This window comes from Gorilla gorilla, chromosome 6, assembly GCF_029281585.2.
Source record: "Gorilla gorilla gorilla isolate KB3781 chromosome 6, NHGRI_mGorGor1-v2.1_pri, whole genome shotgun sequence".
NCBI lineage: Eukaryota > Metazoa > Chordata > Mammalia > Primates > Hominidae > Gorilla > Gorilla gorilla.
In genome coordinates this window covers 140219804-140241521 of record NC_073230.2, presented here as the reverse complement: position 1 = coordinate 140241521, position 21718 = coordinate 140219804, and the positions used below count along the sequence as shown (strand labels likewise).

Here is a 21718-nt window from a genome sequence, read left to right as displayed (position 1 = left end):
TTGCCGGGGTCTGTGGTTAGGAGAGAACTGAGAGTGACTCTACCAGGCATGGGAGTTTTTTTTTTTCTGGGATGACGGAAGTGTTCTGGAGCTAGGCTCGGGCTCTGGAGCCAGGCAGCCTGTGTGAAAGCCCAGGTCTCATTATTCATTCGCTTTGTGACTTTGAGCCATGTTCCTACCTCTTCTGTGTCTCAGTTTCCCTTTACAATGACGATGATAAGAGTGCCTGGGCTTGTTATGAGGATTCAGATAGTTAACATATGTAAAGTGCTCAGGAGAATTTCTGGCCAGTGGTATATACTATTTTTTTCCCATTATAATGTTTATGACTTTAAGAAAATTGATATATAATAGTCGTACATATTGTTGGGGTACATGTGATATTTTGAAACCTGATAGCTATTTTGAAATATACAATAAATTATAGTCAACTTTAATTTCCCTACTGTACTGCTGAATACTAGAATTTATTTCTACTATCTAATTCTATGTTTGTACCCATTAGCCAACATCCCTTCCTCCCCCACTCCCCCTTCCCTTCCCAGCCTCTGGTAACCACCATCCTACTCTCCACCTCCATGAGATCCACATTTTTAGCTCCCAGATATGAGTGAGAACATTTGATATTTGTCTCGCTGTGCCTGGCTTATTTCACTTAACAAAATGACCTCCAGTTCCATCCATGTTGCTGCAAATGACATGATTTCATTTTTTAAATGGCTGAATAATAGTCCATTGTGTGTGTGTGTGTGTATCCACATTTTCTGTATCCATTCATCTGTTGATGGACACTTAGCTTGTGTGGTAGATATTTCATAAGTGACCCTGATCAGCCTGTCCCCCACCCTTGCTTATTTCTGTCCATAGCATTAGTCACTTTCTTTTTCTTTTTTTCTTTTTGAGACAGGGTCTGTCTGTTGTCCAGGCTGAAGTGCAGTGGCACGATCTCGGCTTACTGCAACCTCCACCTCCGGGCTCAGGCGATCCTCTCACTTCAGCCTCCCTAGTAGCTAGGACTACAGGTGTGCCACCACACCCAGCTAATTTTTTTTTAAATTTTTTTGTAGAGACAAGGTTTCACCATGTTGCCCAGGCTGCATTCATCACTTTCTAACCTACCCTATAATAACTTGCTCATATATGTTGCTTGTAGCCCATCAACCCCTACTAGAAGGCAGGGATCTAATCTATTTGTATGCTGCTAGATTCCAAGCACCCCAAACAGTGGCTAACACAGAAAATGCACCCCATCACACTTTCTGAGTGAATGAACAAATGGTTGGCAATTCTGGCCAATGGCACTGGGCAGCCTGGGTGGAAATGAGATGCACCTTTCACTGAACAGCTTTTTGCACCATTTTCTATTCTACCATGTGCTCAGTCCTTTTCATAAAGGTGAAAAGTGAAAAAAAATACAGAAAATAAGAATACTTGACCTGAGGGAGAAGCTGGTACCATTAAACAGTAAGACTTTAGGCATCAGTGGAAAGTGTGCAATCTAGAGAAAAAAGTGAGGATGTGATTGCGGGCCACCTTTAGACTTTTAGCCCCTGAGTAAAGAGTGGAATGACACCTCAGGAATGGCACTCAGTCCTACTCTTGAAGCACAGTATGTACACAGGTTAATAAGAAGTTTGTTTGTTTGTTTGAGATAGAGTTTCACTCTGTAGCCCAGGCTGGAGTGCAATGGCGTGACCTGAGCTCACTGCAACCTCTGCCTCCCAGGTTCAAGTGATTCTCCTGCCTCAGCCTCCAGAATAGCTGGGACTTTGCCACCATGCCCAGCTGATTTTTTTATATTTTTAGTAGAGACAGGGTTTTGCCTTCTTGGCCAGGCTAGTTTTGAACTCCTGACCTCAGGTAATCCGCCTGCCTCAGCCTCCCGAAGTGCTGGGATTACAGGCTTGAGCGCCTGGCCTAACAAGAAGTCTCAATAAGATCTCTCGTATTGTGCAATATGTGTTCTGTACTTACGGGTACAATGAGAAATTTTTCCATGGCAAAACGCCCGTTTCCAGGCACAGTAAACAGAAGAGCTTGCGGAGGGTTGTTGCCCACTTCCCACTGCAGCATGGATAGGCAGGTGGCCACAGTGGATGGGATTCCTCGGGCAGGGACAGAAGGTCTGTCACCACTGCTAGCAGTGCCCTTGCTCATTCCTTAATAGGCTCCGGAAACCCAATAAAGATTACAGGATGCCAAATACGAGACTAGACTCCAAATGAACTGTTTTGTAAATGTATCCCAACTAATTTGGGGTAAAACTCTCCTCTAAGTTGTCTTTGAGGTCTCTCTACCTCTTTCTTTCCTTCTGCCTTAATACCTCTCTGCTCTCTTCTGTTAGGAAAAAAACAGCTGATGAGTCACCAGCTTCTCGGGTAATGTATTATCCTTTTCAGGAGCTTTTGCATGAAAAAAGAGGTCAAAAGGAGAGAAAGAAACAATAATGATAATGTTGGTGATGATATTAATACTACTACTAATGATGACCATAGCTGATGATAGCTGTGTGTCAGCTATTCCGCTAAAAAATGGATACGATTTCTCTCGTTTAGTCCTCCAACACTTCTATGAGGTAGATATCACACCTATGTTACAGATGAGGAATGAAAAATCATATAGCAAGTGGCAGGTGAAGGCAGATTGTCTCTAAAAATTTTTGCTCTAAGGAATTTTTTTATTTTTGAGACAGTGTCTCTCTCTGTCAGCCGGGCTGGAGTGCAGTATTGTGAACATGGCTCACTGCAGCCTTGACCTCCTGGGTTCAGGTGATCCTCCCACCTCAGCATCCCAAGTAGCTGGGACTATAGGCACACACCGCCACACCCAGCTACATTTTTATTTTATTTTATTTTTTGTATTTTTTGTAGAGACAGGGCTTCACCATGTTGCCCGGACTGGTTTTGAACTCCTGGCTTCAAGTGATCTGCCTGCCTCAGCATCCCAAAGTGCTTGGGATTACAGGCGTAAGCCATCATCCCTGGCTATGTAAGAATTTCTCAAGTAGAACCTTTGATCCTGTAGGAAGACAGCTGGGGGGAGTCAGACAACCACAGCAACCCTCAGTAGCGGCGACAATGACAGTTGAGGCTTGAAACTTCAAATAACCCACTGTGTCTATGACTGCCTAGGTTCAAATCTTGAGTCTGACATTCTTAAGATTACCTGGGGGCAAGTCACACACTCTCTCTGTCCTTGAGATTATGGTTAGAACTCATCAAGTTAATGCAAACAAAGTACTTACAACAGTGCCTATGAATACATACATGAAGCACTCAGATGCTGTGTACAGGTGCTCCTCAACTTACAATGGGGTTATGTCCTGATAAACCCATCGTAGGTTGAAAATAACAAAAGTCAAAAAAGCATGTAATACACTTAACCTACTGCACATCGCGGCTTAGCAGAGCCTACCTGAAACATGTTCAGAACACTTGCAATACAGTAGTCAGTAAATTACATGAGAAATTCAACACTTTATTATAAAATGGGCTTTGCGTTAGGTGATTTGGCCCAGCTTCACGAGAGAGTAGTATCTGCACATCGCTAGCCCAGGAAAAGATGAAGATTCCAAATTTGACATACGGTTCCTGCTGAATGCATGTCACTTTCTTTTTTTTTTTTGAGATAGAGTCTCGCTCTGTCACCCAGGCTGGAGTGCAGTGGCGCGATCTCGCCTCCACGCCCGGCTAATTTTTTGTATTTTTTAGTAGAGACGGGGTTTCACTGTGTTAGCCAGGATGGTCTCGATCTCCTGACCTCGTGATCCACCTGCCTTGGCCTCCCAAAGTGCTGGGATTACAGGAGTGAGCCACCGCGCCTGGTCGAATACATGTCACTTTCACACCATTGTAAAGTCAAAAAATCATGATAAACTATTGCATTAGGTTGATGCAAAAATAATTGCATTTTTTGCTATTAAAATAATAGCAAAACCCGCAATGACTTTTGCATCCCAAACAAGTCACTGATTGTCAGCATTTTGATTGCTACAAATCCCTGCTAAGTATTAGAAAACCTATAATTTATTTCTAGCTTCCCAAATAACAAAGGTGCTCTTTTACCTAATTTTATAATGTAGTTGTTGATCCATTCTCTATAGAATTTTTATCAAAAAAGTGACATAATCAAATTTTGAAGGTAGACACGCCAAATCCCATTTCCCTAACACGACAATTATTTTTGGTTTTGCGTATTGCCTTCAACTTTTGCTAACTCCGAGAAGCGACGTGGAAAGGAGACACTGTACCATATCAGTTTGGGTTTTTGTCACACTCTCACAAAGTAGCTGTATGACTTTAATGAAGTTACATAACTGCCCTTTGTCTTCGTTTTCCAAAGTATAAAATGAAGGGGTTAGGCCAGACGATCTTTAAGATCGCTCTAGCTGTAACAGTCTATGATTTTGCCTATAATCTACTTTTTTTTTCTTTCATAATCATGGTTCAGTTGTATATAGAAGGTACATGTAAAATAGTGTTTACAAAGTTAGTTAATTTCCTAAACTGCGTTTGGAAAATAAAGTTTCACATATAATGAGTTCTGTGAAGGTAAGGTTACAATAAAAAATCCCAGGAATTTCAAAGATAGCTGCCAAAATTACCAAAAAGATATAAAAATTCAGATCTTAATACATTCACGATATATGTATGTTTACAACTAAAGGATTTATAATTCAGTGCATTAATTATAAGGAATACATTAAGTTTGACAAGCCCATTCTAATCTTTGTGGATTGCTTCCTGTCAATACCACTTCATGGAGGGATAAACTATTTCCTCCTTCGTTTCAAATGCAGAATAGCTTGGTGATGAAATAGCTCTTCCATATACACATAAAATTGTACAAGTAAAGGAGCACTTTGCAGGATTTTCTTGAGATATAAAGGGCAAATAAGTAGGACTTTTAAGGAGCCAAATATATAGTTATTAATGTAAATATGAAAATGTTACAGCAGTGTAATTTTTCCATATGGTATTATTGATTTTTTAAATTTCTCTATAAGAACATCAAAAAGGGAAAAACAAAAAAGGCACAGTTCTACCTGACATAGATTGGCAGAACTATGTCAGTGTAAATGTCTAAAATGTCTATAACTATTAATGCAGTGAATCAGTCACTCTCTCCCCCACTGCCACTTACCATGTAACCTGGTATAACCTTTCTGGAGGTGATCTGACAAAACTAATCAAGAGTTTAAATATGTTCCTACCCTCTAGTTGGGTAATTCTACTTACAGAAAAGTGTATGAAGGAAATAATAAGTGCACAATTGCTTTGCCACACTTATTATATATAAGTGTAAAGAATTGGGAACATCTAAATGACCAGAAATAGAAGAATAGCTAAATAATTGATGCTACACATACATGGAATTTATGTATATATGAATATATATTTATGATACATGTGTATGTATTATCATATATCATATCATAATATAGATAACAAGAGTGCTCATTGCTTCTGGCTTAGTCATTGTTTCTAGGTTTTTCAGTGAACAGAGGACCTAGGAGATATGTCTATACATGTACATAGACACCCTAAATTTATATCAACTCTCAATTCAAATTCAGGACCACAGGATTTCTGCCTAACCTCCTCCATGTTACATCTATATTCCCTTCCTCTCATGCTGAGAATCCTGCTTCTCAAGGACAGCAGGCATAGTAAGATTAGAATTACCACAATTAGGCCGGGGCGGTGGCTCACACCTGTAATCTCAGCACTTTGGGAGGCCAAGGCGGGTGGATCACCTGAGGTTAGGAGTTCGAGACCAGCCTGGCCAAAGTCAAATCTACAAAACAAGGTGAATTCTAAGAAGTCTAGTTTCTATCCCTATCCCCTCCACTTTCTTTCCTCCATTTTTTACAGGTAACTACTATTAATATTTTGTGATGTGAATCCTCCTATTCTTTGTTTTCTAATATAAGCAAATGTATTTACATATGTGTGTGTATGCATGCATATATGCGTGTATGTATATACATTTACATATATATCCCTTCTGACCTGTATGGTAGCATCGTAGACTCACACTTCTCCCCCCATTTTTTTGTAATATATCCTACAGATCAATCCATAATAAATATATTTAAAGATCGTACTTCTGGCCAGGTGCAGTGGCTCATGCCTATAATCCCAGTACTTTGGGAGGCCAAGGCAGGCAGATTGCCTGAAGTCAGTAGTTCAAGACCAGCCTGGCCAGCCTGGTGAAACCCCATCTCTACTAAAAATACAAAAGTTAGCTAGGCATGGTGGTGTGCCCCGTAATCCTCGCTACTCAGGAAGCTGAGGCAGAAGAATCACTTGAACCCAGGAGGTGGAGGTTGCAGTGAGCCGAGATAGTGCCACTGCACTCTAACCTGGGCAACAGCGCAAGATTCCTTCTCAAAAAAAAAAAAAAAAAAAAACAAAAAAACCTACTTTCATTTTGTAGCTACACAGACTCCATTGTGTGTAGGTATCATAGTTTATTCAACCAGTCCTCCATTAATAGACATTGGGGTTATTTCTACTCTTTTGGTATCATAAATAGTTTCTGCCCTAAGGTTTTGTATTATATGTATATATATTCACATCTTAAATATAAGTAATTTCTACTATGTGGAAATATTCAAGATGAGCCTATGCCATCTTGTACCAAATAGCAGGAAAGCTATCAAAAACTGCTAGGGTTGTGTCAAAAGATGTCAGGAACCAATTTGAAGATGCTATCACAGACGAATGAGGATAATTTAAGCATTAATAAGAACAATAAATAATATGTACAGAAGCACATTAAATACATTTGAATGAATGAGTTCAAATTATAATTACAATAGAGAAAACAAAAGTTACTTAAAAATAAGACAAAGCAAACACCATTGGCACATGCCAGAAAATCAACTTAAGGAATGATAGGATTAAAATATTACCATTTTTACAATCCTTAATGAACTAATGGATCTAGGTAACATCACAAAAGAAGAGATTTTTATGTACCACCTAATGGCAAAATACTCCACTCCCTAGGAAGCAGTCTTGCCAAAAAAAAAAATAAATATATATACATATATATATATAAATCTGATTAAGCCTGTACAGAGGAACATGTTGAGCTATATCATAGGAATGCAATCAGAAATATCCAGACTGTGGGAAGTTCTACAGGACGAACAACTTGGTTTTTGCAACAAATAAGTTATGAGGAAAAAAATGAAATTAAAAGAGATTTAAGGGATTTAAATTAAAAGAGATTTAAGGGACATATCAACCAACTTCAGTGCATGAACCTTATTTGGATCCTGCTTCAACAAGCAAACTACAAAAGTAAGTTATACTTTGGGAGGCCGAGCAGGGTGGATCATGAGGTCAGGAGTTCGAGAGCACCCTGGCCAACATGGTGAAACCCTGTCTGTACTAAAAATACAAAAATTAGCCGAGCATGGTGGAGCGTGCCTGTAATCTCAGCTACTCGGGAGGCTAAGGCAGGAGAATCGCTTGACCCCAGGAGGTGGAGGTTGCAGTGAGCCAAGATCACGCCACTGCACTCCAGCCCGGGTGACAGAGCGAGACTCCGTCTCCAAAAAAAAAAAAAAAGAAAAAAGAAACAACAACAACAACAACAATAAAAGTAAGTTATAAGATTTGTAAGACAATTAAAAATTCCAACACTGAATATTTCATACTACTAAAAAATTGTATTGGTTAATGTAGATATGATAATGGTTATGTTTTTTACAAGTCCTTATCTTTTAAAGATTCATATTGAAATATATACATTTTAGACAGGGTCTCAGTCTGTCACCCAGGCTGGAGTACAGTGGCACAATTGTAGCTCACTGCAGTCTTGAGCTCCTGGGCTCAGATGATCCTCCCACCTTATTCTCCTGGTAGTTGGGATTATAGGCACTCACCACCACACACAGCTAATTTTTTAATTTTTTGTAGAGGCAAAGTCTTGCTATGTAGACCAGGCTGGGCTCAAACTAATGGCCTCAAGTGATCCTCCTGCCCCAGCCTCTGAAAGTGCTGGGATTATAGGAATGAGCCACCACACCCAGCCATATCAAAACTTATGGATGAAATAATATAATATCTGGAACTTGCTTCAAAATAAAATGAGATGGGGAGAGGAATGGGATATTGATGGGCTAGACATGAGGTCCAACTTGACATGGGGTCCTTTATGCTTTCTGTCTACTTTTCCTTATGTTTCACTTTTCTATAATAAACCATTAATATGCATTTATATATCGTGAATATTCTGTTGTGTGTATGTGTGTGCATGTGTGTGTTTGTATGTGTGCATAAATTTAAAACAAAATTTTAATGATGATATCTATGAGTGATAGAATTATGGGCGACTTGGTGATTTTTATTTTCTTCTTTTTACCACTCTGTATTCTATATTTTTATACTGCACATGTATTGCCATTTTTGCAATTCAACTATAATTCACTTCTGATGCAGTGAATAAAATAACTTTGTCCAGTACTCTTTAAATATAATTGGGCAAGGCTAATTATTTAACATTCAATTACATCTAGTTTTGATTGGGTACAGATCATAGTTTATGAAAATATAGCTCTAAAGTAAGGTTTGAGGTTTGGAAATTCTGTCATTTGGTGTAATAGGATAATCTTAAATTTATAGCTTAGGAGTAAACAGTTCATTTTTTTCTCCTTTTTACATAACACAAAAACAACAGATCCAGTTTGGCACAAACTTTCCCCTCCAAAGTCACCTTTGTGCTGAAATCCAGCACCTCAGGTTTCAGTCAAGTAATTTGCAGATGAGAAAAGGTTTCTTAGCAAAATTTTCTTATGGTTTTACTACAGTGTTAGTTCCCAGTAATTTGGCAGAGTCCTATTTTCACAGCTAAGTGAGTCAGAGGGAAGGCTGCTCCTTCCGATTTTCTGATATGCAGAGAGGACAGGCAGTTATCAAACCAAATCACTCTTTCTGTATCACTGAAATAAATGTAAGGCCATGACAGCAGATGCAATTAAAGAAAAATATAGTTAACGGATATTAGTAGTTTATTACTAGTTAATACAAGATACTGCATGATTTGTCATTCAATTATGAAAAAGTTATTCCTTTAAGGTCAACAAACATTTTTTAAACCACTTACAAAAACAAGTCTATTTTATAATTATATCACCATCTGAATGTTCTATTATCAGATAATTGTCCCTTCTTCATTTATTTTGAAAGACATTTTATTTATCTAATCTTCCTTCTTCTGCTTGTTCACGTTTTCTCCTAAATAAACCCTCGTCAGCTCCTGTTATGAAATCTATGAACAGATTATCATGGAAGCACTTTTTTGCTCTGAATGTAGACTTTAAAGTGAAATCATGGGTAGATTTAGTTATTCATTTGAAAGTGAAGCTTTGATTTAACAAATGGCTAGAAGCAGACAATTTTGATTTGGGTCCATCTGTCCATTTGAGTTTCCATGGATTATTATATACTGCACATAAACTCAATCTACACTTGCAATTATGTTCCAAGCTTCATGCTAAGTATTTTCATATGCAATCCCAAGTGTTTAGTACAATGACTTTGTGAAATAGCTATTTTATTATTGTTTGTTTGTCTGAGACAGGATCTTGATCTGTCACCCAAGCTGGAGTGCAGTGGTGCCATCATAGCTCACTGCAGTCTTGACCTCCTGGGCTCAGGGGATCCTTTCACTTCAGCCTCCTTAGTAGCTGGGACTACAGGTGCATACCACCATGCCCAGCTAATTTGTGTATTTTTTGTAGAGACAGGGTTTTGCCATGTTGCCCAGGCTTGAAATCATTATTCTAGAGAGAGATTAAGTTGCTTGCTCAAGGTCACACAGTCATTGAGTTATTCCAGATTTTGTTGCCACTTTTAAGTTATGAACAATGGTGATTGAGAGCGTTTGTAACAGTCCTTGGTGCCTAGTACTGAGCCTTGTACTAGAAAGGATGTCAAATCAGTTCAAAGGATGATAGACATCTATCTAGTTGCGAAAACAAGAAGTACAAGGCAACTATCAGAGCAAAGACGGGGCCAGCTGAGGTGGAGCATGCTCTCTCTCAGGCAGAAACCAACTTAAAGGAGAAGGAAGAGGGAAGTCTGTTCTTCACAGCAGCAAAGCAGCGCTAGCCTTCTGCCTTGATCTTTTAACAAACTTAGGAAGCTTCCAACATCTTCAAGCCTGGGAATACACAGTGTTTTAATTTGATGACCAGCAAACTAAAGGTCAACCGGAGAAAGTTGATTCTTGACATACTTCCAACAAGGGTCACTTGTTTCATCCCAATGGACTCAAAGTTAAGAATTAAAAACCTCAACTGTAGTAAATTACATGTTTGAAAAACTGAGAGTTCTAATTACATGTACATCCCAAATGCCAGTGGGGCCCACTCTATTCATGTACTCATAGCTTTATGAAAAACTGTTTGTTTGGAATGTGGTTTTTAAAAGTAATTTACCTTCAGGTTTAGTTGAAGAATGGAATATGTGAGAAAATAACTTTCCAACTTTTGTTGACTCAGCAATGAAAAGGAAAATATGTTTATATGAATATGGCTACTTGTTGATCTCAGACACTTGAAATTTCATTTGCTAAATGCTAAATCCCATGATAAATTTCAAACAAAATTTCCAAAACATACCCTTGTTCTAATACTACAGAACCATCTCGATGGGCATCAACTGGGCATCAGATTAACTATTCCTATAAGGTTACACTAGAGTTGCTACTAGGAACATTTCATTTGTGGAGACATAAAGACAGGTTACATGATACTTTGTAAGTGGACTTGAAGTAAAGGATATTAGAAATAAATAGGAACAACAAAAATAAAACATGACTAAACCAGCTCTCCTGCCACCATCAAAACAAACGTTTCCAAGGAACTGAAGCCAAGAAAATAGAAATCCAGAAACACAAAGGCCAAGATAATCAGTTGAATCTACTAAATCTCCATAAATGGCAAAACAAAACGCTAAAAACCAAGCCATACCAAAACCCCACCTGCGTTGAATACCAAACAACACTGACCTTTTCTGCCCCACCACCTGCCCCAGAAATCCAAGCCTGCGACTGATTTTAAAATGACCAAATCTCCAAAAAATTCTGAGAGATGGCCATTTTAAAGACACAATATCTTCGATCATATAGGTCATGTCCACATTAATATAAGTAGTAATTATTAAAGAAGGAAACGCCTTCATTCGTTTTAAAAACCAATTCTTTCTCAGATTTGCCACAGAGCCAGACCAACTTAACTGTTAAGGCACAATAATATTAGATTGAACTATTTTTCTTTTTCTTCTTTTTTCTTTGGAGCCTGGGTCTCACCCTGTCACTCAAGCTGGAGTATAGTTGCACAATCGTGGCTCACTGCAGCCTTGACCTCCTGGGGTTCAAGTGATTCTTCCGCTTCAGCCTCCCAAGTAGCTGGGACTACAGCTGTGCACCACCACGCCTGGCTAATTCTAAATTTTTTCAGAGACAGGGTCTCGCTATGTTGCCCAGGCTGGTCTCAAACCCCTGGGCTCAAGTGATCCTCCCACCTTGACCTCCCAAAGTGTTGGGAGAACAGGCATGAGTCACCGTGTCCATCCCTGAATGGTTTTTCAATCCAATAATTTTTATTATGGAGAGAAAGCTGGGCAATTTAAACAATTATGTGCTTTATTTCTCCATTTCGGTATTCCATTCCTGTTAATATACAGGTATTGAATTTAACTTGTTTCATTCTTAATGTTTTATGTCTTGTCTTCTTCTTTTTAGAAAAATTTAAACCAGCCAAAAGGCTGCAGGGTAAGTGTTGGTGGCTAGTTCCTATGAGTAACAAGTCGTAGTCCATAGAGCCTAGGATGCTGGCCTGGAGAACAGGCCAAATTCTGCAGATGTGGTAGTTCATGCCTGTAATCCCAGCTCTTCGAGAAGCTGAGGCGGGAGGATCACTTGAGCCCAAGAGTTCCAGGTTACAGTCACCCATAATTATGCCACTGCACTCCAGCCTGGGCAACAGAGCGAAACTCTGTCTCAAAAACAAAACGAAAGAAAAAATTCTGACTGCCCTGAAAAAACCCTGAATACCTAAAACATAGAAAATCTAAAGCTTGTGCCATAAGGCTTGTCAGTGCTTAAGTTCATGCATGTTACAGACTTCACCATAGCCCTCCCACCACAGCACCATACCACAGATGCAGGAACTACACAAGCCTCCTTGTATCCACATGACCATTTCTTCTCATTTGGATGCAGTATCTGCTAATGAGCAGGGTCACTTGAAAGAGAACTGAACTTGGAATCAGAGTCCAAGTGTGTCAGTTCCAGCTCTTTGGGGAACCAGACAAGGCAATTTAGTGCAGTGGATCAGTGTCTGCCTGCTAAAGTCAGACTGTGTGGGCGGAAATCCTGGTTTTCCACTTTCTAGCTATGTGACTGTAGGCAAGTCTCTTAAATCTTGTGACTTGGGTTTCTTATTTGTAAAATGGTGATGATGTCAATAACTACCTTAGAAGATTAAATGTCTTAAGATGGTTTAGAACAGAGTCGCAGATATTCTAAGCACTCAATCAATGTGGGCAATTATTATTACTAGCTATATGACCCTGGGGAGCTCACCTAAGCTCTGTAAGACTCTATTTCATCTTCTGTACAAGAAGAGGTCACAATCTCACATGGTCTTTATGAAGACTGAATAAACTCAAGTAACATACACGTGGAAGCTATTTTTAAGACATCATCAACGGCTGGGGGCAGTGGCTCACACCTATAATCCCAGCCCTTTGGGAGGTCGAGGCGGGTGGATCACCTGAGGTCAGGAGTTCAAGACTAGCCTGACATGGTGAAACCCTCTCTCTACTAAAAATACAAAAAAAAAAAAAAAAAAAACTAGCTGGGTGTGGTGGCAGGCGCCTGTAATCCCAGCTACTTGGGAGGCTGAGGGAGAAGAATCGCTTGAACCCAGGAGATGAAGGTTGCTGAGACTGCGCCATTGCACTCCAGCCTGGGCAACAGAGGGAGACCCTATCTCAAAAAAAATTAATAATAATAAAAGTAAATAAATAAATAAAACATAATCAAATATCAGATGACTCCTTCAACCTAGCAGAATCATTTCCTTTCTGTTCTTTGCTTCCATCATACTTAAAAAACATACACGCAACTGCTATAGCATTTGTCACAAGGTACTGTATGGATTTGCCCACCTGTCTTCTCCCCCACTGACAGCACATCCTCCAATTCACCTCTGCATCCTTCACACATTGGACATACCTGGTACAGAACCAGTATTCAATAAATATTTGTTTAAATGAATATCGTTCAAACAATTGCACAGGAATTCTCAAGGCCTTTGCCGGGAATGATGGATTATCACTTTTGCTGAGGGTCCTCAGTAGACCACCCAGAAATGTGCTTTTCTTCAGGCACAATATATTGAGGTTCTGTCATTTCAGATCCCGCCAATGTTGTATTTGTTGCATTTGTTCATTCTTTTCACTTAATAAATAATTAGCAAGCACCTACTGTGTGCCAAGTCCTATGCTGGGCTCCATACAGTATACCCAAGTGGCAAATGGCCAGACTAATACAGTTCCTGCATATTACATATAGAGGGAATCTATGTACTATAGAATCATCCACCCTTTGAGATAAACTCCTCGGTTTGATTATTTCATTAGAGTGATAGGATCTCAAGGTGGGAAAGAACGGCTTTCTAGAAGTGAAAGTCCTTATACTTTACTTTTATTTTTATTTACTTATTTTAGAGACAATGTCTCGCTCTGATGCCCAAGCTGGAGTGCAGTGGCATGATCATAGCTCACTGCAGTCTTGAACTCCTGTATTCTAGTGATTCTCCTGCCTCAGCCTCCCCAGTATCTGGGACTACAAGCTTGTACCACCATGCCCACCTTAGGGTCCTCATAGAATAATAATTAAGGTTTGGGATCTGACTGCCTGGGTTCAAATCCTAGATCTGCTTTGTACCAAGGTGTAAGACCTTGGGCAAATTGCTTAATCCCTCTAAGCCTCACTTTCTCATCTGTAAAATGAGCTAGTGGGATTGATGTATTAGAAATGACAACCTCATTAATCACGTATTATGGTGCTTGCCATACAGTACAGACTCACTATGTGTTTGCTATTATAAACAAATCTATTCTCCTCACTTCCTCACCCCAGTGTTTGAACTTCTATCACAAATGTACCCAGTGAATGGGGCATGACTGCCCCATTTCCGGGCACCAGGGTCAGGGAATTTACTACCTCCAGTGGTTGTCCATTTGTCTGCTAGGCAAATCTAACAGTTGACCAATGTTAATGGGTTGAAATGTACATGCTTACATCTCCACTCATTGGCCCTCAATCTGCCATTTGGGATTACCCAGAAGAGATCAAATCTCTCCTCTGCCGGATAGACCTCAAACTTTGAAAGGTAGCTACATATGCTAGTTATCATCATCCCCCTTACACACCTACATAAAACCTTGGATCTTTTTGTTATTTCTGAATAACTCTGTGCACCAGATTTCTTATTATCATTTTTATTTTTCTCATATAATCCTTTGTTGATCAATGTCTCTGAATGTCTGAAGCCCAGAATTCATAAAACACAATAAATGTGGTCTGATCATCAGTGAGTACTAGAGAACTAGTTCCCCTCTTGAACGTTACATTTCTATTAATACAACAAAAGATTGATTTTTTTTAAAGCTACATCCCACTGTGTTGACTCATCTTCTTACAATCAACAGGAGACTGTAAATCTTCCTGCCGTGTGTAGCTGTAAGCCAGCTCGCCCCCACTCAGTACTTGTACAATTCGAGGATCTTTGAGTACTTTATATCGGTACACATTAAACTCTATATTGTTTGATATGATTCATTATTACATTTTGTCAGGATTGGGGGTGGGGAGAGAATCTGATTGTATCCTCCAACCTATTTGTAATTCTTTCTAGTGTGTGTCATCTGTAAATTTGTGCGGCAGGCCATCAATGTTATTGTCTTAGTCATCGATATAAGTGTTCGGGGAAAAAGCAGATTTTCATTAGATCCCTGGAGATCCGAATATGCATTAGCCTCTTTTTTGTTGTTGTTGTTGTTGTTGTTGTTGGTTGGGGGATGGAGTTTCAATCCTGTTGCCCAGGCTGGAGTGCAATGGTGCAATCTTGGCTCACTGCAACTTCTGCCTACTGGGTTCAAGCGATTCTCCTGCTTCAGCCTCCTGAGTAGCTGGGATTACAGGCGTGTGCCACCACGCCTGGCTAATTTTGTATTTTTAGTAGACACAGGGTTTCTCCATGTTGGTCAGGCTGGTCTTGAACTCCTGATCGCAGGTGATCCGCCCACCTCACCCTCCCACAGTGCTGAGATTACAGGTGTGAGCCACTGTACCTGGCCCGCATCAGCCTCCTTAAAAAGAAAAAAAAAAAAAAAACACAAGGGCCAGGTGTGGTGGCTCAAAAATGTACTTGTAACCCCAGCACTTTGGGAGGTTGAGGCAGGAGGATTGCTTGAGGCCAGGAGTTCAAGACCAGCCTGGGTAACATAGCAAAACCTCATCTCTATTTTTAAAAGTATAAAAATTAAAAAGAAAAACTTTTTTTTTTTTTTTTTGAGACAGAGTCCCGCTCTGTCACCCAGGCTGGAGTGCAGTGGCATGATCTTGGTTCACTGCAAGTTCTGCCTCCCGGATTCATGCCATTCTCCTTCCTTGGCCTCCCGAGTAGCTGGGACTACAGGCGCCCACCACCACGCCTGGCTAATTTTTTGTATTTTTTTTTTAGTAGAGACGGGGTTTCACAGGATGGTCTCGATCTCCTGACCTCATGATCCGCCCGCCTCAGCCTCCCAAAGTGCTGGGATTATAGGTGTGAGCCACTGAGCCCGGCCAAAAGAAAAACTTTTAAAATACATCATTCATTCAATCAAAAAATATTTACTGAGTGCCTTCTGTGTACCAGTTACTACTCCAAGTGCTGAGCATCTAGTGCTGAACAAAAAAATTGCCTGCCCTCATAATGCTTACATTCTAGGAAGGGAGGTAGACAACAAACAAAGAAGTGTTATGAAAAACAAAATCAGTTATGGAGCTAGAGAAATTTGACAGTGGGGATGGAGTGGGGTTGACGATAGGCAGTATGGCTAAAACAGAGTTGTTTTTGGAGTATGGTTGAACTACGCATGTCCTGCATTATTAAACTGGCCCAGAGTGGGCAGCAAGTCTTTCTGATTCTCAAAATCCACTTTTATTTTTATTTTTATTTTTTTTTTTTTTTGAGATAAGGTCTTGCTCTGTTGCCTAGGCTAGAGTGCAGTGTTGTGATCATGGCTCACTGCAGCCTCGAACTCCTGGGCTCAAGTGATCCTCCTGCCTCAGCCTCCCAAGTAGCTGGGTCTATAGGCACATGCCACCTGTAGTCCTAGATAATTTTTAAATTTTTGTAGAGATGGGGTCTTGCTATGTTGCCCAGGCTGATCTTGGATTTCCAGCCTCAAGCAATCCTTCTGCCTTGGCCTTCCAAAACACTAGGATTACACGCATGAGCTACTGTGCCCAGCCAAAAATCCACTTTTCTCTATGTGAAGTCACTTTAGAAAATATCAATAGAGCAATGATGAAGAATGTTTTCTTTTTTTTGAGATGGAGTCTCACACTGTCGCCTGGGCTGGCATGCAGTGGCACGATCTTGGCTCGCTGCAACTTCTGCCTCCTGGGTTCAAGCGATTCTCCTGCCTCAACCTCCCAAGTAGCAGAATTACAGGCACCTGCCACCATGCCCAGCAATTTTTTGTATTTTTAGTAGAGATGGGGTTTCACCATGTTAGCCAGGCTGGTCTCGAACTCCGGACCTCGTGATTTGCCTGCCTCGGCCTCCCAAAGTGCTGGGATTACAGGCATGAGCCACTGCGCCCAGCCAAAGAATTTAAATACTCATGAAACAGAGGAGAAAATGTGAAAGGATGAAATTCCTCAGAAGACTTCACAACATTTCTTTGTACACATAGCATATTCAAACATTGTGAAAACAACTAGAGTAGTCAGGACTCCAGTCACATCTTCTGATGAAGACTCGTGAGAGAAGAATTTGAAAAGCATTACTCTACAGGTACAGCACTTTTTTGACAACTAAAGAAAGAAAAAACTAAAACGTCAACACTTACCGAATTCCAATCCCCATGTTTTCAAGCATGGAGCAGGTTATGAATCCGATAGTTTATGGAGTCAGGGGGATGGAATGTTTGGATGATCCCAAAACATGGTTTGAGAGTCTGGATATGGAACTCTGGAAAAGAAGCCCACAAGGGACAGATGTGAAGTCTACCTCTATTAATTGCCCTCTGCTTGCAATTCCTTTTTTGTTTTCGAGACATAGTCTTGCTCTGTGGCCCAGGCTGGAGTGCAGTGGGGCGATCTCAGCTCACCGCAAGCTCCGCTTCCCGGGTTCACGCCATTCTCCTGCCTCAGCCTCCCGAGTAACTGGGACTACAGGCGCCCGCCTACACGCCCAGCTAATTTTTTGTATTTTTAGTAGAGACGAGGTTTCACCGTGTTAACCAGGATGATCTCGATCTCCTGACCTTGTGATCCGCCCGTCTCGGCCTCCCGAAGTGCTGGGATTACAGGCATGAGCCACCGTGCCCAGCCTAATTTTTTTAAATTATTATTATCATTTTAATTTTTTTTTTTGAAATGGAGTCTCGCTCTGTCACCCAGGCTGAAGTACAGTGGCGCAATCTTGGCTCACTGCAAGCTCCGCCTCCCAGATTCAAGCGATTCTCTTGCTTCAGCCCCCCGAGTAGCTGGAATTACAGGCACACACCCCCACATCTGGCTAATGTGTTTTTTGTATTTTTAGTAAAGACAGGGTTTTGCCATTTTGGCCAGGCTGGTCTCAAACTCCTGACCTCAGGTGATCTGCTCACCTCGACCTCCCAAAGTGTTGGGATTACAGGCGTGAGCCACCGTGCCCTGCCTTTTTTTTGTTTTTGTAGAGAGAGACTTGCCATGTTGCCCAGGCTGGTCTCAAACTCCTGGGCTGCAGCAACCCTGCTGCCCTGGCCTCCCAAAGTGATGGGATTACTGTTGTGAGCCACCACACCCAGCCGGAAATTTAATTTATATTTTCACAATGATACCTTTGACATTCACATTCATTCATTTCTTGAGCATCTGTTTTTTGTAACAAATACTTTGTTGGTGTTAGGAATACAAAGGTGAATAGAAAAAATAAGGTCCCCGTAAGCACTTACAGGAATCTCACAGGACAGGGCAAGGTAGAAACAGGAAAGTCAGCTGTGATAGAGAAGCGTGTTATGAAGAGATAAGTACTGAGAGCCCTAGGAGGTAACCTAACCCAGATTTAGGGAAAATTGGAAGTTAGTGACTTGTACACAGACACTAACAAGGTGTGAAGGAGTTAACCAAATAAAGAGGTGGGGAAGTCTGTTTCGGGTGGAGGGCACAACATACGTACATTTTGGAAAGAACATGAATGATTATGCATGCTGAGTATGTGAGTACTAAAAGTAGTTTAGAGAGTCTTAGAGTGGTCAGAGATGAGACTGGAAAGGTGAGCAGCACCAAATTATGGAGAAATGTACAAGCCACATTCTCGAGGAGGTAGAATCTACTGAAAGTCATGATAGATTACATGTTGGAGTTTTGAAGAGGGCAAAGTCCGGACTGGAGATCAGGTTTTTGACTTGGACAACTTGGTGGATAGTGGATATCATTCACTAAGACGGCAAAAATATGAAGAGGAAATTGAGGAGATTTTGGAGAGAAGGTGCTGAGTTAAGCCTTCGACGTGTTTGTTTTGTGATGACTGGGGAACATTCAGAGCAACAGCAAGCAGTTTGATCTAGAAATCGGAGGATATCCATTTAGGAGTCATCTATACATGACAGACAAGAGACTTCACAGCGATGAATGAGATGCCCTGGGAGGGTGTGTAGGAGCAGAGAAAAAGAGAGAAGACAGAATAACACCAAAGCTTAAATAAAGGATGGTGTAGGCCAGGTACAGTGGCTCACGCCTGTAATCCCAGCACTTTGGGAGGCCAAGGTGGGTGGATCACGAGATCAGGAGATGGAGACCATCCTGGCTAACACGGTGAAGCCCCATCTCTACTAAAAATACAGACAAAAAAATTAGCCAGGCATGGTGGCACGCGCCTGTAGTCCCAGCTACTCGGGAGGCTGAGGCAGAAGAATTGCTTGAACCTGGGAGGCGGAGATTGCAGTGAGCCAAGATCGTGCCACTGCCCTCCAGCCTGGGCGACAAAGCGAGACTCTGTCTCAGAAAACAAAACAAAACAAAAAGGATGGTGTGTTAGTTCATTCTGTGTTGCTTAAAAGGAATGCCCGAAGCTGGGTAATTTCTAAAGAAAAAAGGTTTATTTGGCTCACAGTTCTGCAAGCTGTATAAGAAGCATGGCAGTCATATCTGCTTCTGGCAAGATCTCAGGAAGCTTTTACTCACGGCAGAAGGTGAAGGGGACCAGGCATGTCACATGACATGGCCAGAGAGAGAGCAAGAGTGAGAAGAGGAGGTGTTGCTCTTTTGAACATCAGTGTTCATGTGAACTAATAGAGCGAGAACTCACTCATCACAGCAAGAAAGGCACCAAGCCATTCATGAGGGATCCACCCCCATGATCCAAACACCTCCCACCAGGCCCCACCTCCAACGCTGGGGATGAAATTTCAACATGAGGTTTGGAGGGCACAAATATCCAAGCTATATGACATGAGCAGAGAAAGGACCCCTGAAAAAAAGAGTGAGAAGGTGTAGCCAGCGAGGTAGGGAAAAAAGAATTGTGAGGTATCCAGAGAACAAGGGAAAAGCATGTTTCAAGGAGTAGGTTGTGGTCCACAAAGGCAAATGCTATCAAGAGATCGAGCAAGAAAAAGACTAAGAAGCACCCACAGGTGAGTACCATGGAGATATCTGACCAGTTTGGCAGAGAGCAGGGTCCGGGGAGGCAGCAGTCAGGTCAGAGTGAGTTGAAGAGTAAATGGAACCAATGGATGCAGACACCTGTTTCAAAAAGTTTGCCTTAAAAGTGGAAGACATAATCCCTAAATTTCTTTCCAAGGGCAAGGAAGGTGGGCCACCATTAGGCTCACCTCAGAGGATCTCTGAGGTCCCTTACCACCTGCATGTCAGCTCAGCTGACCTCATGCCAATGCTCTTGAAGGACATGGCCTGTCTGTTGAACAGTAGCCCAAAAACCAGTACTGGTCTTGGCCAAAACTGCAGAGCAAACCAAATTAGCCTTTTGTGTCCTCCTCCTAACTCTTCTTCTGTACCCGCCCCTGTCCCTAGGCCTCTGAGGTCCACACAGACTTCCTGGTCCATGGCCCACTGTGAAGCATGAATGTGTACCTGAACTCTGAGCAGTCCACTGCTGAGATGACCTACAGAGGGATGAATCTGTTCTGACACAATTGTCACACTGTCACTATCTCTCACTTCTTGTCACAGCCCATGTATCAGGACCAGTCAGAGGGAGAGGAGAGGAGTGTAGTCACCTTGGAGTCTGGAACAAACAGCTGGCTCTGCAGCTGGCCAGGCAGCTATCCAAGCAGGGGGCCTCTCTAGGAGCAAAATCCAGAAGCCAAAATAAATGGGTCAGGTGGAAAGCAGATGACTATAACTGCAAGCAATGCTGAAGGTTGGCCCTGGGGAGCGAAGGTGAGTCAAGGCCTAATGGATGGACACCAGAAGGGGTTTGAATGAGAGGGGAGGGACGGGGGGAGTCCAAGAGCAGGGGCCAAAAATGTGTTAGAGCCAATAGACCACACAGAGGCCACAATGATGCTGTAAGGATGGGTCCCTCACCACCGGCTCTCTGTTACCCTGAATCCTCCCAGGGTACTGTTTCAGACCTCAGACCTTCCCATGAAATTTCTGATATCCACAATTCCTCAAATCGTATTTCCAAACACCCCTTCTCCTGCCATCCTATCCCTGTATTCCAGGAAGAAGATAGGAAAGCCCTGGGCCTGGTTGGGGGTGATAATGAGGTGCACATAGGCCTTAGTGGTAACTAACCTGAAACACTGCAGGAATAAGTCCCCCATCCTAAGAACCAGGAGTGGAAGTGAAGGCCTGGCACAGTTAATTTAGGCCCTAAATCAGTAAGAAAGCTAGCAGCATGACTTGATTCGTGGAAACATTATTTCTAAGTTGTAATCATTCCAGATGACTTAGGTTTTCCAAGACGCATACAATGACTGAACTGAAAGGCTTAACTGTCTTCAGTTTGTGATTATAGCACAGAGAGGAGATAAAGAACATTGGTAAACATCACATATAAATACACTATTTCTGCCCGTGCACAGATAGGCTAGGCTGTACAAACTGAGTTTTCAGCTGAAGATTTTTTTTTTCATTTCACTCAAGTCAATAGTCACTTACCCGCTGAATATTGCTTAAAGCAGAGTTTTCATCTAATTCTCATTTAACGAGCTTGAAAAGGCAAAACTAAATAATAATACCTCATTTGTGTGTAATGCTTGTCTTTCAAAGAAGGCATCATAACCCATTTTAGACTATCTAATTTACAGTAACAACACTTTTACAATGTAAATACTAGTAAGGGCTATTATCATTTTACAAATTATGCATGAAAGAGACCAAGGCACCTGGAAATGAAATGACTGGTTCAGTGTAACTTCCACTTCAGAGGTGTTACGGCTGGTTTATTTTTAAAATTTTTTATGAA

The 21718-nt window shown here is 41.3% G+C and overlaps 1 protein-coding gene across 1 annotated transcript in view; it reads right to left on the bottom strand.

Moving 5' to 3' along the window:
- MKLN1 (muskelin 1) overlaps window positions 1-21718 on the bottom strand; it is a 376139-nt gene that overhangs the window by 329253 nt on the left and 25168 nt on the right. Inside the window, exon 2 of the mRNA XM_031012932.3 lies at window positions 17151-17272. Coding sequence (XP_030868792.1) covers window positions 17151-17179 — 29 coding nt within the window. The 5' untranslated portion in view covers window positions 17180-17272. The remainder of the gene's footprint in view (window positions 1-17150; window positions 17273-21718) is intronic.